This window comes from Thunnus albacares, chromosome 2, assembly GCF_914725855.1.
Source record: "Thunnus albacares chromosome 2, fThuAlb1.1, whole genome shotgun sequence".
Taxonomy (NCBI): domain Eukaryota; kingdom Metazoa; phylum Chordata; class Actinopteri; order Scombriformes; family Scombridae; genus Thunnus; species Thunnus albacares.
This window is the reverse complement of record NC_058107.1, coordinates 23,598,244-23,623,780: the sequence shown is the minus strand read 5'-3', so window position 1 is coordinate 23,623,780 and position 25,537 is coordinate 23,598,244. Positions and strand designations below refer to the sequence as shown.

At 38.6% G+C, this 25,537-nt stretch overlaps 1 protein-coding gene across 3 annotated transcripts in view; it reads right to left on the bottom strand.

Annotated features, from left to right (window-relative positions):
- The window catches only part of grid2 (glutamate receptor, ionotropic, delta 2), a 227,426-nt gene that overhangs the window by 74,906 nt on the left and 126,983 nt on the right, over positions 1–25,537 (bottom strand). For all 3 annotated transcript variants that reach the window (XM_044373896.1, XM_044373897.1, XM_044373898.1), the window contains exon 10: positions 9,061–9,199. In XM_044373896.1, the coding sequence (XP_044229831.1) occupies positions 9,061–9,199 (139 nt within the window). The remainder of the gene's footprint in view (positions 1–9,060; positions 9,200–25,537) is intronic.

Below are 25,537 nucleotides of genomic sequence, written 5' to 3'. Positions count from 1 at the left end.
TGCGTTGCCTCTCAAACAGTTTGGCCGCTGAGAAATGTAATGGAGAATCATTACGGGAACTAATTACTGTTTGTTTGTTAAATGGCTGCTACATACCACCCATGATTTGAGAGACACACATTTGTGAAACAAAACATGAACAAAAAAACACTCAACATGTCCTGCTTAATGAAGAACAAGTGTACAGTATCTTACTTCATTAATTCAGTTGTACTACACCCACAAAGCAGATTTAACAATGGGGAAAAATACAAGTTTAAGACCCCACACTGACACCTGGTCTGTCCTCAACAAAACAGCATTTAAGTTATATATTTCTTTACATTCCTGACACTTATTCAGTGCAACCCTGGATTAAATGAACTGAAAGGGCATAACAGGGAGAGTGAATTCATCTTGCTACACTCAAGACAACTCTCAACTTCTACAACGAGAATTCTTGAGTCATATCATCAATCAGTCCACTTCATCAACTGAAGATTTACCACTCTCAAGTACAAATCAACGAGATCCTATATCTTCAGAATCTAATGTTATTAAATTACTATTTTATCATCTTGGAGGACTCTTTCTCACAGTTTGTAGGTGATGGCGGTCCTGATAAATCATTTTCTGTGAAAGTAAAATTGCAATGTATGGTTATGTTTTTATTGATGTTGTCTGGAAATGCTCAGCCCAATCCTTGGCCTACTACCCATGTTTACCCACTCTCTAAGATTTCAAAAGTAGAACAGGCCTTGGTCTTATACATTTAAATGTTAGAAGTCTTGTAACTAAAATGGATATGATCAAGATCTGGGCAAATACGACAAATATGACTTAATGGTTCTACCCGTAACGCAGCTCAAGAAATTGGTAACTGATGACTTAATTTTTATTGATGGTTTCAAACTGATCGGGTGGGTAAAGAAGGCAGAGTTGCCAGTATATCAAATCCCAGTTGATTAACTTGAAGACTTGAAGTCTTGGCCATCGAAGTGGGTGTAACAAAGGATTCTCATATCACTGTGGTTGGCTGCTTTAGACCCCTGTCTGCCTCAAAGGATGCTTTCAAATCTATTTCAGATATTTTACATGAATTAAATGATTCTGAATTCATCCTTGATCTAAATTGGTAGTGGCTTTCATGGACCTCAGATTGTTTTAAATAACTGTGTGACTCCTTAAACCTTGGGCAACTCATCAATGCACCAACAAGGCCAAATACTATAGCATAAAATAAATCTACCTTGCTTGATTTAATTATAACAAATACATCTCACAAATACGCCTCAACTGGCATACTTTGCAATGATGTAAGTGATCATTGTGCAACTGCTTGTGTCAGGAATACAAAATCCCCAAGGTAAAATCCCATTTCATTTTTAAAAGATAGTCAAGAATGCATGTTTTTAACTATGACTAAGTAGCCATGAAATATTAAAGGCTTTTTAAATGTATTACCCTCTTGAGTGCTACAGATCTTTTCAATAATTTTTAAAAGATATTTTAAAAGCTTTGAAGAGCAGGCTTTCCTGCATGATTTGTATTACAATGACCTTAGCAGTCTGATTATGGATGTTGAACTGGCATGGGAATATTTTCACTCAATTTTCCAGTCTATCTCTAATAAACATGTTCCCATTAAGGGACCAGCAGTAGGGACAATCCCTGGCATTCAGACAGCCTTTCAGGGCTAATTTGTTAAAGAAATAAATCTTGGGCCCAAGCTAGATTTTCACACTCCTCTGCTGACTGGACTATGTTTAGAGCCCTAAGGAACAAATGCACCTCAATGATCAGTTTATCTAAAGTCAGTTATAGAGAACCTAAATAACCCCTCAAAATTCTGGAAATATATTTAATCCTTTCAGGTACTCATGTTGCTTCAAGCCTCCCTGAACACATGGTATTGGCTCAGACTAAATAAAGGACAAAGCTGCCATGGTCAGCCAATTTAACAAGCACTTTATTTGTGCTGGGTCTATATTTGACAGCTCAAATGACATTGACCACAAAAAGTCTGCAGGTCAAGATAATCCTTATCTCTTAAGGGTGGCGGCAGATATTATTGCTGAGCCCATTACTCATATTTTTAATTAGAACCTTTTGTCCAACTCAATACCTAAAATCTGGATAGTTGCCTATATTCTCCACTTACTTAAAGGTGGAGACCCCTCAGAGTTAAACAACTACCATCCGATTTCCAAACTCTCAGTCCTAGCTAAGATCCTTGAATCCTCGGTAAATTTACAGTCAAAACAGTTTTTACTTGATAACAACAAGTGATTTTCAGTCTGGTTTTAGAACTGGCCACAGTACCAATACTGCTGCTATGGTTGTGACTAATGATCTTATGGTTACTTTGGACAGAAAACAGCATTGCGCTGCCTTATTTTTGGATCTAGCTAAGGTCTTTGATTCAGTGGACCACAAATTGCTGCTGAACAAACTTAGAAGTGCTGGTTTCAGTCCTAAGGCTGTCAAATGGCTCAGAAATTATTTTATAGTTCAAACTCAATGTGTCCATGCAGAGGGCCACAAACCTGATCTTATGGAGCCTTGATTCAGTGTAGCATGCATCTCTACGTTTCATTACAAATCAAAGTCCCTTACTCACCATGCATCCTTTATGATTTGGTGGGTTGTACTTCATTCACTCACAGACAACAGCACTGGTATATTTTTATCTATGAAGCAATAATGGGTAAACTTCCAGCTTACTTCTGTACCCTTCTCTGTCTCAGCTCTGGTAGTTACCAGCTACGTTCCTCCAAACGGTTGGTTTTTAATGTACCCTAGGTTTTGACAGATCTGGGGAAAACTGCATTTTCCTACTATGCACTTTGGGCATGGAATAATCTGCAAAGACCTAAAATTAGAAACATGTATATCCATTGGTGAATTTAAGGGCATCATGGAGAATGTGGTGTTGGAGGCATGTAGTTGTTTTTCCTGAGAGGCCATTGTGTTTGAATAGCTGTTCTTCTGTTTTATTGTGAATTTTTGTATATCATGTTGTGTATGTTGCATTTAAATATGTTGTGATTTTGTAGACCTTAGCAAGGTCTCTTTTGTAAAAGAGATTTTTGATCTCAGTGGGACTTCCTGGTGAAATAAAGGTAAAATAAATAAGTATAAAAATAAGTAGGTACTGTTTGTATTATTACAAGGATGCTCACTCACAAAGACAAACACATACACAGAAACACACGCGTGCACGCGCACACACACATACAACACACACACACACACACACACACACACACAAGCTAACACATTTACACATTTTATGGAAGGTCACAGCTCTTGCATTTCCTCTCTCTCTCATGCCCTCCTCAACTATCTCTCTGACCCGCTTTAAAAAACTGCTTTGAAGATTTTAATGAACTTTGCCGTTAACATGAATCTTTTATTACTGTCAATTAATCTTTGGCCTCAATAATCTGCCCTCCCCAACCAACTCCCACAAGAATATCTAGGCCTGTCAGCACACTCTTTGACCAGGATCCCCCCCTGTGTGAATTGGACTGCAACTCCCAGCTTGTTATTTGATGGTATGTGAATGCATGCAAGAGAGAGAAATATGGCATGTCTGGGGAAACCTTAAAATTGAGATTAGATTTCACACACAAAAAAAATTCCAGATTTAAAAGGATTTACACATTGATTATTCATTACACTGATGAGAAAAGAAGTTGGATAATGATGAAACAACACAAATGTCCAGTATATCCACAGTGACTGAACCTATACCATAGCATCTGTTAAAAGAAGTTTGTTTTACGCCTGTTTTAGGTAAGTCAGCTTGAAGCTCGACCTACATAAATGTTTGCCAAGTTTGCTAATTTTGCAAAGAAAAACAAAATCAAAAACTGAAAATTTTAGAGGGGAATTATGTGGTGTGTGTGTGTTTGATACCTCTAAAATAGAACATCCTGAAAAGGAGCTGTGAGCTACTGTAATATAATTTTTATTTTATATGAACTACTATATTTCTATGAAAATACAAAGGGATTCTTTTTTATTTTACAGCTGAGGATTTAAAGGAGAAGTGGATAAAAAAAGATGAGAGCAGAAGAGGTGGATGAGACATTTTCATTTCAATCACAACACGGCCAGTGGCTGTCTTCATTTATGGCTGTCCATAACTCAGATTGATTACTCCGTGTGTGTGTGTTCTCTCATGGAGATAAGCATATATGAACTATAGACTTAATTGTCTTTTGTTAATGTTTTGTATGACACACTAGTGTGTGCACACACACACACACTCATGTGTCTCTGCTAGCTCCTTTTGCAACCAATTATATTCCCCCTAAGCAGTTCAATGAGCAAGTAAATGGAGTGAACAGAAGCTGAATGTGTCCTGTGACAAATAGTTAGTGTAAGTGTGTGTGTGTGTGTGTGTAAGAGAGAGAGAGAGTGAGACACACACACACACACACACACACACACACACACACACAGGACAGAGACCTGCTTAATTCCATGTTCATCAGTGTATTGTGCATGTAATCTGTGTTTGTATATCTTTGTGTCTTCACATATGGTCATCTGGCTATCTTTGTAGAAAACTAAAGGACTCACACAGTCATATTCTTTGCTGTGAGGAAGGCAAATTTTGTTTTTCGCAAAGCAAACAAATGTATAACCTTTGAGGAGAACATAGCAGTCAGTGTTTGTTATTTTAGCCGTTTTTTAAAAATCTGTTATTTATTTTCATGCTGGGATGACTTACGTTGCTATGCCAACTTAGGTGTTTAAAGTAGGTTAATACACAAAGTATTCCACAAGCATTTGAGGAGATTCAACAAATCGGCTTTTCTTCCTTCAGATGCCAAAGGACAAAGATGATTTCTGTGAGGAAAATTACTTTGGGGATAGCTAGTCGAGCCTTGATCAGTTTAAAGCTGCAACATTATGTTGATTTATCATCAATCCACAGAAAAATAATCAACAACTATTTTGATTTTGATGATTAAGTCCATTTTTAAGCAAATGAAAATTAGTTCCTGGTTGTCTTTTCTTAAGCTTAATATTTTTGGGGTTTTGGACATTTAAAGTACATTCATGATATGAAGAATTCTGTGAATTTATTATAATTATTTTTTAATTATTTGCTTTAAACATTTTATAGATTAAATTAGCATCTATAGCATCTGCAGTGATTTGGGGGTTTTGTCACCCATTTGACTGTCAGAGCTCTTCCTTCAACAACTGATGCTGTGCAGCAGCTAAACATGGTCATGATCCAGAGTAGACTAGCTAAATCTTAAAGCTGCTTAAGTTTTGCTTACATTTGGATTACTGTAAATATAAGATGAATTTGTGACTTACATTCTCATTTCAAAGCTAGTTTTCTTAGAATGTATTATAATATTTAAGTACTTAGAGGTGCAGTTAAGATTTAATTGTATTTTTATTGCCTTGCCTTGTTATTTTTGGTCACCATGAAGCAATACCATTATGTGTTGTTACGTCTTCAGTAGAGATTAATGTCTGATCTGTGCTATTAGCTAACTAACTATTAGCTAGCTAACTTGCATCTTTACTGTGAAAACGTTAATTTTATAATTCTGTCCAATACTGGCTTCTATAAACTACGCAAGGGACAGTGCTGTTACAGTTCCTTTCTCACCAATAGAGGGTGATACTGCAACAATGTGACAGTCAATCTTGACTTCATGAGTTCATGATGCTCATGAGGCTTTAAATAAGTAAAGAGTTCGTGCCAGTTTGACCAATGTGACCTCTCAACTGTCCTGAGAGGCTAAGATACACACACACACACACATACACGAATGCATACAAACATCTAGTTGACTTCATTGGAAATCTTTATCAACCATAAAATATGACATCTGTTATGTGAGATTGGGCCAAGAAGCTTTTTATCTTCAAACACTCCCTCTGTCTTTCCATCCTCCCATCCCAACCAATTCTTCCGCTCCATCTCTTTCTTCTCTTTACAGGTGCTGCCTCTTTTTGCACTTTTTTACCCCTCAAAAATCCATTTCTCATTCTGACTCATCGCCATGACCCAAACCCTTCCCCTCTCTCAGTTTCTCCATGCTTCTTCTCACTCTCAATCTCTCTACCCTCTTTAAGTTCCCTTCTCTAGCTCCTAACCTCTGGCTCTCTCCTCCCCCTTTCCTCTTAATCTGCCTCATCTTTTCTTTCACGTACTCCCTTCTCTTTATTTCCACTTTATAATCATCCTGTTTTGTCTGTTTCTGCTTCTCTCTTGCTCCCTCTCTGCCTCTATCCACTGCCATCCCTCGCTGTTTTCCTAAAGTATTCACACTAAAATTGAGGGAAAACATCCAAGCGTGAAATAGTCCAGAGAGGGTTCTGAATGCTCACTTGTTATTTCATTTCCAGGATGAAACAAGGGCATTAATACTTAAAAACCCTGTCTGTCCTGGCAGCTCACAGAGACGCTAAGAAGAGCAATGCCTCCATCCTTCCCCAGCCTCCTCTTCCTTTCCTGCCCCTGCATTCACTTGCTTGCTCTTTTCCATACTTGACTAATTCATTTTCACTCACTTACAAATGCATTCACTCTTCAGTCTGCGTAATATGTTAATCAAGTATTTATCAGATAAAAGTACACGCAAATCGTGACATCACAGTCCCCTTTTTTTCGCTTGGATACTCCCTTCATCTCTCAGTTTACTTTGGATGTGTTTCCTCTCACCACTCACCCTACCACCCATCTTTGGAGGCTCAAGGCCATGTGGGTGCTGCTGTTTTAGGTGGTAATTATGCCACTAATGACCCCAGAAGAGTCAACAAATTAAAGATAATGCATTAAAATTTATGGAAATCCTTAATTAGCTCATTGGATGCTGAATGAGGCAGCGAACTAATGACAGCAAATTTAAGCAAAAAAAAAGGGAGGGTAGACAAAAGAGGGTGAGAAAAGTAAATCTTTCTGCACATTTTCCAAGGGACTGGACAAAAGTACTTGGAAAAGATGAAAAATAGAATTAAAACCAGACAGTGTGAAGAAGAGGGGGGGGGAAGAGTAGAGACGAAAGTAAAGGAAAGAAAAAAAGAGGAGGTCTGCCAAATACGGAAAAGAGAGAAAAGAAAGAGAGAGGTAAACTGACAGAAACAAATTAAGAGACAGATAGTGATGAGATCTTGAGAAATAAATGCTGTTTATTCCAAAGCCAAGCACAATTAACTGTGGCACTGCCGGGCATAGCGGATGCTTCGGCATGCTGATTAGTCCAATGAGAGATGAGCGTTTCCTAGTGCCACCAGGAGAGAAGCAGCAAACATATTATCACAAAGATAGATACAGAGGGCACAGAGCTTGGGGAAATAATATGTGTGTGAGTGTGCGTACGTGTATGTGTGTGTGTGTGTGTGGGGTGGGGTGGGGGGGGTGGGGATTAGCAAAATGAGAGTAGAATGCTTTGCCAGTTGCCATAACACATTTTCTGCCCCTAACCTGACAGGAACATCCAAAAGTGCCCTCTCTTCTAATTTTCTTCCTCACTTTGCCTCATTGTATCTCTCCGTTTTTCGTTATCTTACCTATCTTCATCACTGGACACACACACACACACACACACACACACAATGATAGAGCCAAACTTGAGGCTGACAGGAAATTACTATCCTACAATGAGGTGAAGGAGGAGGGGGGAGAAAGGATTGAGAGGAAGGAAAGGGTAGAGAAATTATTGCGTATGTGTGTGTTGCCCTTTTATGCATCACACCTGCCTGCTAGAATGAATTTCCAGACTGGTTAGCAATCGAGCACACTGAGGAAGACTACAGTGTATCTCTGTGTGTTAGAAACACAACTGTACTCACACTCTTTGGTGAATTGTGTGAGTTACCATGTGCGTGTGTATGTATGCATAACTGCATGCACAACTTTGTGTCCTGGACTTGCCTTTGTATTATGGGGCTTGTGCATCTGTGTAGATGTGGGGTGCAACTTTACAGTATAACTTCATATAATAATAAATGGTGGTATGTAATAGTTGGAGGATTTCAATGTTTGTAATGTGTAAATGTCAATGTTTCAGAAAATTAGGAGACTCTCCTCCCAAGACAAGTTCCAGCAAGTGCCCCAAAATTACCTTCTCTTTGACGTTCAAATGACAGAAGCCCTTTTAGAGACTGTAGTAATTATTATGGGAGCAAAGGAGGAAATGAGGCGACATTAATGTGGACAAAGTCAGCAGGGGAGGATGTCAGGGAAATGGATGGGTCAACAAAACATCAGACTTTAACACAGGGATCTCTTTTCTATTTCCAACCACGAGTTAATATTGTTTTTTTTAAACCATGACCATGATTGTGCCATTAACTTGTTATTTGTTATTTACATATTGTTGACATGAAGACAAAGGTCCACTAATCTCAACAAAGTGCTTATTTTTACCCAAACCATAATCTTTCTTAAACTCAAGTCATTTTTGAGCCTAAACCAAACCAAACCTTAACCATAATGTTGTCACATCAGTTAAAGGTAGAGTCAGTCATTCTGGAGAAAGATTGTTGATATTTGAACTAAACACCCAAACAAATAACCCCTCCCTTCATGCTCCTTCAGAAGCTCCGCCCCCCAAATTCATGGATACGCATTGCCAAGGCAATGACCAAAAGAGAAATATGGCAGGATCAAGAGCGATGCGTCAGCTGCAGATTCACTTCTGTTCCTCTCACACATTATCACAAGCAGAAAAAAAAAAACATCTCATCTGAGCACAACAGTCCATCCACACCCTCACTTCTCACTCGACCTGCGTTCAGCATCTCTGTCCACAGAAGCAGCTGTCTGTCAGAATGGACAGCAAGCGGACTGTGAGGAGATATTTGCTGAATTTGACAAGAAGTGTGTTGGGTTAGAATCGCTGACTCTACTTTTAACTGTGATTTACATTATCTTAAAGTTACATACAAATTATGTATACCCTGCCGATATATGTCAATATAGGCATGCGCCATTCTGGAGTACATGGACCAACAATGTATTTTGACATTTAATTTGGTATTTTGATTTTAATTTGGGAAAATTTGGAAAAAAAACAACAACTAAATTTATTGGATACTTACTGTATAGAGTTCTCTATGCGTGTGATGGTAAGAAAGGCTGCTAGATTGGCGGTATATGAAGATATGACAATTAGAGCAAACATCCACCAAACGCCCATCATCATCCTCGTCGCCAGAGTGGTGTAGGGCACCTCTCCACCTAGAAAGAAAGAGAGAAAAGAAAGAAGTGTTTAACAGCTGTGCAGTAACACCAAAAAGACAAAAAAAAACCCCAATTGTTCATATCAACACATACAAGCAAGCTCTTTGCTGCAAGAGAAAAAGCTGCTGAAACAGCAAAGCACATCCTGAAAGATTATGGTTGGAGTAACAGATCTGGCACAGATCTGATCTTCTCATGGCGGAATAAAGTGGGAGAAACTGCAGAGAATTGAATTTGTGCTGTTTTAGAACGACATTAAAAATCTTTGCCACATCATTGAGATAACATTTGGTACATTGAGGTAAACATGCCATGTGCAGACTATCTGTTTCTCGGGAAATGTCTTAATGTAAAATCACTCTCAAAATACTTGCAGGCATAACTGTTGGGACACAAGTTAAAAGACGCAACCTGCTATTTCAATAAATTGCAATGAATAATGATTTTAAGCCTGATCAATCTGAACAGAATGTGAAAATACTTATCCGGCCTTCCTATAAGACTTTAATGCTGCCTGGAGGACACTGCAATGAAAAGGGGCTTGTCCATCTTTAAATATAAAACCTCTATATCCCTGCCTTGTGTTATAAACAGCTTTTGTGGCCTTGTCCTCTGAAATCTTGTGCTACAGTAAAAGCTAATTTCTTCAGCTTTCTATTAACTTCAGAAATGTCACTCTAACCCTGGCCCTCACAAAATAATCTATTTGTGCATTAACAAAGATGGAAAATAGCATACATTTATCTTCGGCTTTAGCACACATTCTGTATATGCAAGCATATTGGCAATAATGCATTTACACACATCTAGGTACACACACCTGATATAAACATACACACAAATGGGAAACAGAGTGAAGACTGATTTGCAGCCTGCAAGCTCTTCCTCACTGCCTTTATTGAAGTCTGTTAGAAATTAACCTCATTCATTCTTGTAGCAGGGGATCACTGTTATGTCAACTCAGACCAACAGATGCTCTCCTCGCTTCCACTTCCCCCAGCCGAGACTCAATAATACATGTGACACCCACGTAATCCCGTGTTACCTTTATCTCACTCCCTTTCTCTTTCTCCATGGTATCCTTGCTTTTCCCATCTTCCTTTCAGGCCTTGTCTGCATTGCTAAGAACATTTGATTTAATTCAAATTTGTTATCGCCCTCCCTCTCCCTCTCTCTGGGTTTACTGTATCTTTTTCAGGCAATACATTTGCAGTTGACAACAGGTTTTACCGCAAGCCTGAAGGTGCAATAATGTGTAGTACTGTACTCTATACTCAGTTCAAATAATCTCTATGTATGTTTGCACATCTCTAGTATACTTTTAGTATGCTTCAGTTCTGTTGTTTTTAAATTTGTTTATCTTTTATAGTTTTTTGAGTGATTTCTCTACAGAGAGTCACATTTACAGTGGTTATGAAATTAATTCATCTGTCAGTTATTTTTATAAGGTAGTCTGATAAAACTGAGATTGATCTCTTTTTTCAAGACAGATCAGAAAATATTGCCTAAGCTGTAACCTGTTCAGTACTGCCTTGGCAAAGACCGATGCTGTCTCTATGTTCTAACTGCTTTCTTCCACTCTGTAAAACCACTCTGAAAACTTTACAAATACATATAAAATAATGCTAAGTATATGTGTTTGTGGTAAATATTTTTTCAGTGAAAGATAAACTAGAATACAGCCTTATCAATTAAAGTATAATACATATGTAAATAATGTTTTTGATAAAGTTCATGCATTAACAATTCATGAGAAATTACTGTGGATTTGCCAGTGGGAAAATGAAACTGAATCTTTTCCAGGGATGACTGCAACCAGCAGGAACAGATGCTTTTTTCTCATAATGTGGGCTGCCAGAAAATGTCCAAATATATGCCAAACCGTGACTGCAGTACCTTGGACTTCAATAGCTTCTAAAACGTGACCATTCCACCTGCAGAGGGTATTTCGGGATTTAGGGTTTCATACTGGCAATATCCATAGAAGACCGAGTAAGTTACCAGAGAAAATCTATTGTCAAGTCTCAGAACAATTTTCATGTTGATTTCTGGCTGCACATGTGACTTTTATAAAATATATAATACAGCTGGGAAAATGACTCTGCTAGTTCTAACATCTGAATGTCCTAAAATTTGAAGGTGGGCAAACTTTTGTTTTGTTTTATAGTTCTTTTGGCATCTAAATCAAATAAAGATCAAGGACAACATACTTTTTGAAAAAGTCATTTTGTCTTCTAATTGTATGTTTGTATGTGTGTGAGAGAGAGACAAAGACAAAGTGGTAACATCCTTGTAAGATAGTGTAGCCAGGTAGAACTGACGGTGGGGGCAGTTGGTCTAGCTGGACCTGTAGGTGACTGCACTGACAGTGATTGGGTGATGAGGGGCACCTGTTGGCAAGCTGTGGGTTTCATTCAGGGCTTTGTCTTCTCCGAAGGGTTGGCACACCACGTGCAGCGGGTTAAATACACCACTAATGAGAGTAAACTGAGTTTAGTTGCACACGGATTAGTGGTGTGTGATATCGGTAGCATGCTGACTGGGACTGCAGATGTTCCTGCGTCATTCCCAGTGTCTGGGAGGCGTCTTGCCTTGGTGTAGCAGGAGGGTGCTAATGGACCACCTTTCCGAGAGCTCCTTGAGTGTTTGTTTATGAGGGTAGGACCAGGATCTGCTTTATAGCTGCTAGTGAACCACTGCCTTGGTGTCTCCTCTTTTTTTTGTTTATTTTGATTTAATTGTTTTCTTTTTAGATCGTGTGATAACCCTGTCAACACTATTGAGCTATCCCTGTCCGTCTTTGCTTCACAGCATTTGAACCCGCTACCTGTGGCTGGTGGGTGCCACAATAGGATTTATGAGGGTCAATAAAACTAACTGAACATTGAGAAGAGAGTTGAAAAGGCCCTTAACATGTTTTATTTGAAGACAGGACTGGCTTTGATTTTAAAGATGCCAAAATGTCAGAAACTTCTCTTTGTCAAAATAAATAAGTGTATAATAATTGATGTTTCTGACATGCAGTCAGTGTCTGTCTTATTCTATGCAGTCGTTCACGTTAAAGGTGCCATGTGGAGTTTTCTTTTTAACAAGCAAAAGTTATGTTTACATTGAGTGTAACAAGGAGTTGGTTGAAACGTTGCTAGTTAAATCAAAGGGAGCTTTGATCTAGTGTGCAAGTAGTCCTTGTATTGCTATTTAATTGATTTTTGCATCTATCCCACTGAGGTTTTGTGGATGTGCACAGGACTACTCTGACTTATTTTACACTGAGTTTTAGTCACCAAAACATATTATGTGTATTCTTGAGGTCTAACCGAAGTGTTGAATGTATTTTCTTCCTCAGGAAACATCTGCAAAGCCTATGTTTTAAAGCATTTAAAGTATTTGAATTATTTACATCCATGTTTACTAGCTTGCAGTCTTTTTCTTATTCGCCTTTGCTGGCACATTGCTGCATTTCTTAGCACATTACAGCCATCTGTAGATCATTGGAACAGTGTGAAACAAATGGTAGGACTACCGATACCTTGCGTCACCCACAAGCATGTATGTGTATCCTTGTGTGTGTGCACAAAACAAACAAAACAGAAACCTGCCCATTAAAAACAGCTTCATAGCACTACTAGAGACCAGAAACTCCACAGTGTACCTTTAATGAACAAGGTGTCAATAGTGTCAATAACATTCAGGTTGAATTGTTAGATTACTGTAATATACTGCAGCATTGTATAATATCTTGCCATTACGAGTGTAAGATTCATAAGTGTGTAACTTGCTTTGAAATCCATGATAAGATCATCCAACAGCAGGAAAATGCAGTGATTAAAAAATATATTTCTTTTAAGTAAAGGATATTGAATATGCACAACAGGCACATATCACTGCTCTATCAAAACTAATATATAAACAGGGTTCTTTCAGACAGTGTCTTGTGTTATCAACTCATCTCTTATAATGTATTGTACCACTGGAAGCATCTTTCATACTGTGTGCTATCAAAACCATCTTTCATACAGTGAAATGCGCCCAGATGGATGTCACCACAGAGGAAGAATACAGGCAGTCAGCAAACCATTCAAGTCACGAGAGATTGAGTCATGGGTCATGTGCCAGTATACAGGATTGAAGTATATATACATACAAGATATACACACATATCTTTTCAAAAAACATACTTTCCCTTTACAGACTACAAAAGCACCATGAGAATGAATGACAACAAAGAAAAATAAGTTGCTGATGAACATGCATGCTGTATATTAGAGGTCTATGTCTAAGCAGCCATTTAAATGTCACGCTGCTGCTCAGAAAACCTCAGTCAAGTCTGAACAACTGCCACTGAGTGAGTGACATTGCCATCTTTAAAAGAACATGCACTGAATAGACAGAAATCGTGCCGCTGAGTTGACAGTTTAAGTGCCAGCTGAATTTATCAGGTGGAATATCTCTATACAGATAAAACTGACTTCTTGTGTTGTTAATTCAGTTGCCAACAGACATTATTACAATAAGGTAATCGTGCTTTTGTTGGCGTCCACCCAGGACAAGCGAAGGAAACTACAGTGATTCTTCTCTGCAGGACTTCAAGTAAAGGAGCTCCTCTTCAAGGCGCTTTTCGAGGCACCATTCATGTTCTCTTATAGTACCACTTCTGAAAACTCCAGTCAAAATTAGGAGTGTGTCTGAATTTGTGTGTGAGTCTCTGTTTGCACGTGTGCATGTTTATGGATTCTAAAGAAGGCATAGCTAGCATGAAGAGGCTTTTGTGGATGCCAGTTTGAGAGCTTCAAAGGCACCCTATTGTGCCCCTTCAATGTAGCTCTCCATTCTTACCACCATGTCTCTCCTGCTTCCTCTCTCGTTCTCTGTTGCGTTCCCTGTAGCTGGGGGCAAACAGCATTTCTCTATTTCTTCCGACTGCTCTCAAAATGAAGGTCAAAATTTACACTACTTTACAGCTAAGCTTTTAGTAAATGGTCTACATTTATGTAGCACTTTTATCCAACGTGCTTTACAATTTTGCCTCCCATTCACAGTCACTCATACATCGATGGCAACAAGTTACCACGAAAGGCGTTAACCTGACTGGGAGCAATCTGGAGATCCGTGTCTTGCCAAAGGACACTTCGACATGTGGACAGGAGGAGCTGGGGTTCGAAACACCAACCCTGTGATTAGTGACATCCCACTCTACCTCCTGAGCCACAGCTGCCACTTTTGCAATCATGTTGCTATGCTTAACATTTTTGGTGTATTGTTCCTAACCTTCAAAGCCACTACTGGTTTCCACTTATGTCAGTACAGCCTAATTTGCTGGCTTAATCCCTGACTTCTGCCTTTTTTGACTGACTGACTGGACTGCTGGATATCTTCTTATCTGATTGGCTAGTTCAATCGCTGGCTGCCTGTTCCCTTGGCTGTGTGACTGCGTGACTGATTAACTTGCTTCATAACTGGCCTCTGAGCTGGCCAACAGAGTCGCTTGTTCATTTTGTGACTCATGGTGCTGATGTCTGTTGCTTTCTCTCATGTCCCAACTGACTAGATACATGTGGTCTTATTAGGATATTATGATAATCTCTTTTCTTTTAACTTAATTTGCATTTGTCTCATTATACAATTTAGTAGTCATTAGATGATCTGTAAATGTGTATCTCTTATACATACAGGGAAGGGTTTTTCTTAGCCTTTATCATTTTTTTTCAGTAAAGCTGTTTCAAATTAATACAGTTACATAAAATCTGAGAGCTCCAAAGTAGCACAACTCCACTACACAATTTGCAGTCTCCCACTACTGGCTGCTAAGCAGCTCAGCTCGAGTAATTAGTCCTTGAACCTCTTTCTAATCCTCTCAGTTTTTATTAAAAAATTCTCTCAGACACTTCCTCTATCTCTGATTTTGTTCTCATCTATCTTCCTGCCTTTTGGCTCATGTGGCTAAATGAACACAAATACAGCTGGGTGTCTCACTGTTTCATTGCCATTGTATGTCCCAAGGAAAGAAGAAAAAACAGGGAGAATAAAAGCTGAGTGATGCATGATTAGTGTACCTTCAGCTTGAATAGAATCATGTAGTGTACATGATCTGCAAGATTATGTTAAGGTTCAACTTGTTTCAACTTGTGACTGTCATTGACTCCATACTGTTGAGATTCTGGTGGGTGGTCCTATATAATAATGCAAGAAAAAAAGAGAGAAAGATGGAGCAGCACTTGGTTCACAGGCACATCTGCTCACTGAGGATGCTGCCCAAATATCTGGCAAGGACATCAAGTGCTCCGATACATGAGAGCACAATCCTCATCCCTTGGTTCTGAGATAAACTAATCATAGAGGAAGATGATTGGTACAAAAGCCCTTTATCCTCTGTTTGTGTGTGTGTGTGTGTGTGTATGCAGTTAATCTGTTGGGGTGACTATGAGACCAAGACATTTTATAGAGATAGAGGTGCAAAGTGTGATAAAGATGAGTACAGACTCAGTGTTGCTTAGATTAACTATAAACTGTCACCCTCTTGATCTCTTTGTTGATTTGTCCTGAGAATTCAAACATCTCAAACATTTGGCTTTTTCTGGTCTTTAAGTTGAGTCTGCGATTGTTTAGTAAGTGTTCAGGTTTAAGGCTGTTATTTGTTTCTTATCATTATCAATATTACTTCAGGTATTGCCCCGTGCTGTGCTGTTTACACAAGTTTTTGTTAAACCTCTGCATGTCAGCAATGCATTGAGGAGCGGGAGGAAGGTGTACAGCAGCATGAGGGAGAGGTGTATTTCCTGTGTCAAGAAAACATCCATATTTCAGTGTCAATGAGAAGGAGATGGGGTCAACTGCTAGATTGTCTGGACAAATTGGTGATAAGGACCAGCTCTGTTGTGCATGGCCTATAGAGAATGGCCTCCATGCTCTTCTCAATGTAAACAAGCACCTTTAGTCACTAGTTTATTTTGCTGAAGTGTCGGCGAGAGGTGCTTGAGGCGTTCACTTGCAGACTTGTGGCTCTGTAATTTCATCCCACAACTGCATCAGCAACACGTTTGATTAATCAATCTCTCACTCTCTCTACTTTACTTTCCAAAACTTCAGACAGAGGGTTCACAGTGTCTGTCCACAGTTCTGAAAATCCACTTCTATCAAATGCACCATATTTTCTTTAAATCTACATTCCCGCTGCCAACCGTTCTGAGGCTTCTCTTCAAAGTTACAGCATCACACTCCGGTTATTCTTGGATGAAAGAAGACTAGAGCAGTTCATTAGGGCTTTTAAAATGAGGAAAGGGGAGTTGGAATATGTTCAGCTGATGTCAGCTCCCAGTTGGAATTACTGCAATCTTGCCACAAAATGATGTAAGGTTTTTACTACAATTTGGACATTTCATTCTTTCACAGGCTCAAAAAGTGTCTAGTCGAAGGACAACAAACAGGCGTGTGAAAACCACTTGCAGGTTGGTCTCTGTAAGCATCAGGTAACACAATGACAGTGTTGGGAGGTGTTTCAACATCAAGTGAAAATCAAAAGTAGATATGAACAGATTTGAAAGTTTTAAATGACCACAATAATAAATGGATTATTTCTCACAGTAAGGACCCCATTTTAAAGGCTGAATCACAAAATTCAAATGGACACTGTATAGTCTGCTACAGCGGGATGGAACTGAATGGAAATTATAAGCGGTGTCATCATTACCCTCAGTCACATTAATCATCTTATATATGTGTTAATCACAGTGACTCAGGAAAGGAGCAGGAGAGACCACACTGACCTCTCCAAGCATTATAAGTATTAAAATTATATTGTGTCCCAAAGAGGTTCAGACGGGAAACTTTTAACTCTAAATTTACTTTACTTGAGATATTGAATCTCTAATTATGTTATGTTATTTTTGTGTGTAAATATATAGGTTTAGGTATAGGTCAGAGTTCATCTTCCAATCATTATCTCAGATCATGAGACAGATATCTGCTCTTTGTCCCTTATATACGGACAGAGATGGAAAAAAAAGCCTTCATGTTTTCTGCTTCAGCCACTTGGAATAGTCTGCAGAGGGGAAATTAATTTGAGGAATCTGACATCTCTGGCTCAATTCGAGGCTACGGTAAATTCTAAATGACTCCTTAATTAATTGTCTCTGTTTTTAATTTTTAATTTCTCGGCTTATTTTAGCCTTCATAACATTGTTATCTGGTTTTACTATTGTTTTATTTGTGTGCCTGATGTTGTACTGTCCTGTCGTAAACTTTTTATGTAGCCGTCCTGGCCAGGTGTCCCTTGCAAAAGAGATTTCCAACCTCAATGGGGCTTATCTGGTTTAAAAGATGTTAAATGAAAATGAAAATTAAATAATACTGCGCATTTATATTTTCTAACTCAATGATCTACACAAAAGCTGTTATTGACAGCTAAAGAGTTTGGAGGCCATAAAAGCAGAATGATAAAAGTATCCAAAAGAAATGCCTGGAGTGGTGCTGTTCTGCTAAAAGCAGTGGTGGATGACAGACGCCTGTAAGAATCACCCATTATTCTTTAACTGAGTGCACAGTTGCATTGAACTTGTATGTTAGTGCCAATCTAAATTAATCTATTGGATAGAGAGTTAAATTAAAGATTATTCACATGAATTTGTGTTCTTTTCTAGTTGCCTCACATTTCTGTCAAGCCTGTCTACCATGCTACACGCAAGCCAGGAACATATCAAAGGGACAATATGCATAATGCATTTCAAGGTCAGGATTATACCAACATGTTGTAACCCTACATGTAGCTAGTGTCTTGAATAAGTCATAAAAAACCTCACTATAAGAAAATCTCAAATTCTTGTAAAACAGCCTTCATGTAAATTCTTATGACAAATTTCAAACTTTCTTCTGCTGTCGAAATAATCAACAGCAGAATCACTTCTTTATATGTTTTCTACAAAAACACTGTAGAAAGCATTTCACAGAATTCTGTACAGATGTTTTTCTCAAAGCCTTAAAACAAAATGATGATGTCTGTAGTCTTTCAAAGTCTATACAAAGAAAAGCCAACCCTGTCTCCAAGAAATTACGTCTATACTTGCAACAGCAAATACCACCCGAACTATGTTTTCTGTCAACATAATGAGAGAAGCAACGGCATCTCATTAAAGAAACTATTTCTTCCTCATCAAATGAACCAGAATGTTCCATCAAAAGTCAAAATACAACATGATTACTCATACTGTATCATCACATGTATTGTATTGTATTGCTTTGTGTGGGAAGAGCAGAAAGAAAACAGAAAGAGGAGCCTTACATGGAAACATCTTTTCCATGTAAGGAACACAGTTATAACACCCAACATATTAATAAAGCACATTTGAGTGGTGATAACCAGGTGTCTGAAGTTCGAGTTCAGGCTCCAACAAAAATAAATAGACATATAAAATTCTAGCTACAGTGTCACTACACAAATACCAATGATTTTAAATATAGGACTTATTTTTCGAAGAATCTCAAAGAGCTTTGATTATAATCACAGATGCTACTAAAACATTTTGGGGCAGTCTCAATTACTGACAATGAAAGAACTTGGGTGAGTCAAAATTTAAGCTGTATTTTGGTTGTTATTGATTTTTTTTGTTTGAGTCAACAAAGTCAGAAGCTTCACAAGGCAAACATAATCAAATCCAAACACATACGCACACACACACACACACTCACAAAAGCCAAATAAACATATGTCTACACAATGTTATTCATTTGTTTTGAGCGAAATAAACAGTGACAGCCGGAAACAGGGGTGAAAAATTTGTCAGATACAGGAGGTGTTGTTTCCTGCAGGTTTGGCGCACAAAATTATTCTATAAGCCAACTCATCTGCATCAAACACATTCACTGTGTTTCTCTGCCTGCCTGCCTCCCTCACTCACTTCTTCTCCTTGCCTCGCTGCCCCCCTCACTTCTCCCCTCCTCTGCCCCTCTCCTCTTTCCACATCCTTGTTGACATGCTGCAGTTAAAGGTACTGTACCTCCAGATGAGAGCAGCTTTGAAGCCAGTCGAGCGGTGGGCACATCCAGGAGGGTTTTATGTGGCTTTCTTGTAAAGCTTCAAATCTCACCACTGAGCAAGCACCTCCACTGCCTCAGATTATACCCCTCTACCGCCTGATGACTTGCAGGAATCGTTATTCTTTTTTTTTTGCCATATATTTCTTCTCTAGCACTTCAATCGCTCTGGACTGACGGTGCCCCAGTGATTATAAACAACTTGGGAAAGACATATTACGGTGTTGGGGCCGGGGTGAGGAGGGAAAAAGTGAGAGAACAGAAAAAGGCAGAGGGAGTATGACAGAGTGCATGCATCCCTCTTCCACCACCTCTCCTGCCTTCTTCTCTTCAATCTTTCCATTGTATATGTGCCACCTCTAATACCTTTCGCTATCAGCCACAGTGAAGAGGGATTTTCCATGTGGCTAGCAATTTTTTCAAGCCATCAAATGCCGCCATTATAAGGATACCGCAGGCCAGTAATATTGTGGATTTGAGCTAAGATGCATGAAGTTCAGGATTCTGAGATGCGCCTAATGGTATCTCCCTTCCCAGTATGCACTCTGATTAAGAACCACCATCATGATGGAATAAAAGTATACAACATAAAACGGTAAACCAACATGTACGCAGCATTTAATGAGCGTTTCTGAAATGTTTGCATCTTTAAGGAAATGGTTTGGATGTAGATAAGCGTGAAGGCAAAGTGGAAGTTATTAAAACAGGACAGGAAAAGCAATGCCACTGATCCATGCATGCTCAGCATATATTCACACTCTTACAAACACACAAAACATCTATGACCACTGAGGGAATAATCAGGATGATCTAATTTTACTGCTTTTGGCTAATGTGTTCACATTAGCTCATTCATTTATGTATTTAATTTTGTTTTCTCAATATTTAGTAGATAAGAGTGATGAATATATTTAACCAATCTAGAAAGACAGACGATATCTGATTTGATTCTGTCATAAGCACCCTAAACATAACAGATTTGTCCAAGTATTGATTAATGATAAGAGATTGTGTAGATGTGAGAGCTAGTCCTGAGCTCATAATTTCTGACTAATTGCATTTATCTTTCCAACAGCAAGAGGACTTTTAATATAGCGATATTTAACTGATTGTTATATGAATGTCATCCAAAGTTTTGATTGTGACTGGAGAGATGATTACACTTAACATAATAAATACAAATTGCAATCAGCAATTTGGCAACCAAATTTACATCACATTTCCACAGGAAACATTTTTTTCTCTTGGGGGGAATCGATTTTTCATCTTGGTAACACTTGAATTTGTTGCATGTGCACTTGTGGCTTATGTAACGAGAATAAATCTATTTTATTTTCATATCATTTTGTAATTTGACAGGGACAATGTGCAATATTTACAGTGTATTGCACCAGATACAACGCAGCTAATTCTTCTGTGTGGTGTAGGCAACGCTCAGAGGCGAGCACTTCAATTTCTCTGTGTGCTCATAAAACCCACATAAAGAGAATAAATCCATATTATTTAGTGTATAATTCATTTCCCTTTAATACTAAGTGTAACATGTGCTGGAAGTGTGTTGGTATTATGGTAATTGCTTCAATAAAGTTATTAATATTCATGAGTGATATATAAATATTTTATATTGGCAATGAGTCACCTCTGATGTTGACAGATAGTCCTAGACACTGTTGGTACTGACATATACACTACATACAGACACCCAAACAACATACTAACACAGTAACATGACACATGAACTTGCATCTGCATACCTGTAAGCGAGAGTCATGTACATACACACATACTGTGTACAGACGGGCTAATGTGCACACACACTGAACAACAAAGATTTGCATTGTAGGGGGACAGAAAATATTGTGTTCAATTATATGAAATAATAAGAAGGTTCAGTATCATTGCATATAAAATATCTTATATTGGAATTGAAAACATGAGATCAAAGACAAGAGAGAGGAAAAGGGTCAGAGAGAAATAGCCAAACTGGTGAGGAGACCGAACCAAAGATCATCTAAGTGGATTAAATAAGGATTGTGTGCATGTGTGCGTCTTATGTAAGTGCTTGATCTAGTTGTATGCTGCATCATTACTGCAGGACACAGATGTTATACTTTTTCAAAGAACACTTGTTCAATCCGTCAGTCACTTGCTTCCTCGCCCTACTTCCGGAAAAGTAATCCCCAAACATAATACACTGGGTACGACCTGAATGTCTTTGCTCACTCATGCACACACATGAACAACATGAGCCTGCAAACCGCAACAAATCTCAATCTTTACAAGTGATTAAATCTTTCATTAGTCTTAAATGTTGCATGTTTTTTTTTCTTTGTTAAACAAGTTAAAAAAAAAGCAGCAATAGTGAGGTGATGTCACTGGTTTGAGATATTCAGTACTGTGCAAAAGTTTGAGGCATTTTAGATGTTTACATTCTTATCCATTATGCAATACCATCAGGGAGGCGTCTGATGGGTGTCAGATTTATTGTACAACATAACAATAACCCCAAACATACACCCAGTCATAAAGAACTATCTTCAGCAACAAGAACAAGGAGTCCTGCAACAAACAGTATGGCCCCCGCAGAGCCCTGATCTCAACATCATGGAGTCAGTCTGAGATTACATGAACAGACAGAATCAATTCCACAGAGCAACTGTGGCAAGATGCTTGGAACATCCGACCTACCAAGTACCTTGAAAAACTGTGTGCAAGTGTACCGAGAAGAATTGGTGCTGTTTTAAAGACAAAGCGTGGTCACGCCCAATATTGATTTGATTTGGATTTCTTCTGTTTACTGAGCTTTGTATGAAGTTAATCGATAAATAAAATAAATAAAGAATTACAATATCCTGATATCACTCTATTTACTACGTGGTATGAACATCAGCAAAGTAATCAAAAAACACCAGGTTCAAGATGAAAAGAGTAATTGTAATCAAATCAGAACTATTACTAAAACAACAAAGCAGTTCCATTATACAGACACAGACTGGTATTAGAAAAAAGATAACTGTAATTCTAAAAGTCTGAATGTTTGCTGATTACTTCACTGTAGAATTTTCAAATTTGCCAAAGCCATGCTGTTACAATAGAATATTTACTTGGTTCATATTTAATGCATTTTGATGAGGAAATCTACTTTTTATCACAACATAGTGAAAATCAGAACATGTGTTGTTTGCAATTGCTGCTGTTTTTTCTGGGCAACACCTTAGCCTCATCAGTGTACTTTGAAAGATTAAAAGAAGGCCACAACAGACTACACTGTTTGTACTTTTAAGATGCAGTGGAGAGGAAATCAAAGTGCTGCAGTCTATTCTGAGGAGTTTCTATCTCTTCTATGTTGGGAATTTCAGCTCCCTGTCACACTGCAGTTCATGAGACGACTGTATCTTTGCAGAGTTGACATGTTCAGAACATGACTTAAGTTGAAAACCCACAACATTTCGATGTGGGTAATAGGAATATGCGTTTCAATGTGAGTTCAAATGGCACAAAAAAAAAAGATATTCAAATTGTACAGAATCACCCTAAGGGGGGGCGTCGAAATGGGGTTCTATACTCACTGTGGCAAGCTCGTAGAAGTCGGCTCAGTTTCACAAAAAGGGAGCAAATTAAAAGATTGAAATGCAAATTATTCCCCCACTTAGCTGTGCTTCGGAGCATGCTCACCATGCAGATACCAGCTATGACTGTGTGTGTGCAAGAGGGACACGGTTTGTGTAAGATAGTGCAAGACTCTCTGTGCGTACGCCTACATACCATATATGTGTGTGTGTGTGCGTGTGTGTGTGTGTGTGTGTATTTAAGGGACACGGATAACACTTCACATTATTTCAATTCACCCCCATTGTCCCAATGGAAGATACAGTTCATGTTTTACATCTGGACAAAAAAGGAAAGCAGAGAGTGTTTTGATGGCCCTTTACCGAGAATTGAAATTAATAGGAAAAGGCAACTTGGTAAATCGATTTTTCTGGCAGTTTGCTTTGGGTCTCTTACTCTCTCTGTTGCTTTCTCTCTCTTGCCTTCTCTTGCTGGCTTTGAAATTTTGCTTGTAATGAAGTTATTTGGGGAAGGGAGATCCAAATGAAAGTCACTGGCTCACAGACAGCAACATACTGTACCTAGTCAGCCAGACACACAACTTTCCAGTATTTACAGCCATGAAAAAAACTGATTGGCTTCATTGAGAAACACAGATTTCACAATCCAATGTCTGCCATCGCAGAAATATCTCTGGTTACCTAATGAGCTGGACTAAGAAAGACTGAACAGATTTACTTGGCATGCATTTAATTTAATCTAAAATCTGTGAGGGCAGACACTGAAGTTTGTTGCATCGATTAGAGTTCTGATTTCCACCAAAGTATTGGGTTTCGGGTTGAATTTGTGCTTTTGGGTTGTGTACAGCTTTGGGTTTGGTTATTTTCAGTAATTAACTAAGGAATTGTACTCTCTCTCTCTGGTTGCAGCAGTGGTCTGCATTTATATGGTCTGCATTAATATGAGTATATAGTGCAAGTAGGACACACAATCTTAAATGAAAGGAGAAAAAAGGGGAAAAAAAACGAAAAAAAAGTTTAAAAAAAACCCCAAAACGTTCTGTATTTCATTATACCTGCCATGTTTACTGGGCCAGTAATTGAAAAAAAAGGTTGAACTTGATTGCAAGATATCATCAACGTAGCAGGTAAGGCCACGCTATATGATTATGAGATAATACAGTGTCTTGAGCTGGTAGTTAGAAGCCATTTGTGTGGTGTTATAGCTAACATGTGACCTAAGAAGAGTGGCTTAATGGGCCATTAAATACTTTAGTTTTGTGCTGGTTGGCTGAATATATATATCATGGCCAGTTCCAAATGTATTTAAATTTTATCTTTGAGAAAGCTTTTAGGGGTATCCAAAAAAAACATATCTTTCTATTTGATGAAGGAACAACAAAAATAAAATATTTAGTTTGGCTTAAGTTTGACTCAAAGACAGACTCAGTGTGGTTGGGTCTTCAGCACATGTGTACAGGACAGGTTTGAGTCTCAGTTTCATGCCAACGCATACCACTAGTCTGGCTGTTGAGATTCAGCTGATTCAGACTTTTCAACAGCCTTTGTTACAACTGTACTGAAATAAACAACAAAACACTTCCCAGGTAGCCTACTGGTTCAGATACATACCACATAATCACAACGTCCACGGTTCGATTTCACCTGCTGACCTTTGTTGCATGTCACACCCCTCTCTCTAACCGTGCTTCCTGTCTCTCTGCACTTTCGACTATATGATAAAGAAAAAAAAAAAAAAAGCAAAACTACAAAATGTTGGTCATAGCCTCTTCTGCAGTCGCTGAGTTCAAGTTCAAGTCCCTTTGATTTGTGAATATTGATTTCAAGTCAGGTTGCAGTACATTGCCTTCCAAAATATCTTGTGTAAAAAAGTATTAACTACAGTTTCACTCAATTTTAGGTCACACTGACTAAATATATCCTTTGGCAAGATCATCCTCAACTTCACCACGCACACACTTAGTTGTGTGTGAGTGCATTTGTGTGCCTGCCCTTCAGAGACACTCTGAGCAACTTGCTGCATCATCGCTTGTAAACATTAATTAAAACTGGCTGCTTTTTAGCCTTGGAGAGCTTTTTCTTATTCCCTGGAAGGAATGAAGGTAGAGCAGGCAGTAAAGTTCCAGACTGCACCAGGCCAAGTGTGAAGACCAGCGATAAACCCCTGGCCTTTTTCTCTCTCTATGTGTGTGTATGTATCTGCATCTGCATGTGTGTATGGCTTAGTGTGGTAACTTCCTAATGCCCTTCCAGGATTCTGGAGTACCAGTCCTCTTTTGAATGTGTGTGTACGTGTGTTTGAGAGTGCCTGTGTACCATATGCAGAAATTGCTTGACATTGGACTCATTACGGAAACACTCATTTCTCCTCTTCTCTCCTCTTTTCTTCAAGCCTCATCAGCACTTTTGCCTCCTTTCCACAGTTGAAAGGAGCATGAATATGACGGAGTCAGCAGAAATTACTTTGAGCTTATTTACAGGCTGTGTTTCCTTGCTCGCCTCCTATATACGGATCAATACAATCTGTGTATAATATAAGGGTTACAACAGCCAATGGAAAGTCAAGGCTGTGCGTGTGTGACCGTGCGTGTGTACGTGGCATTTTTGTGTATCCATCCACTTATTTCTAAAGGGCAAAAAGTAAGGCCTTGCCTTGCAGAATGAGAGAAAATTTCATACACCAGTGTACAGCCAATCCATAATATCTCCAGGTTGTTTAAAAAGTGGTGATGAATTGAGC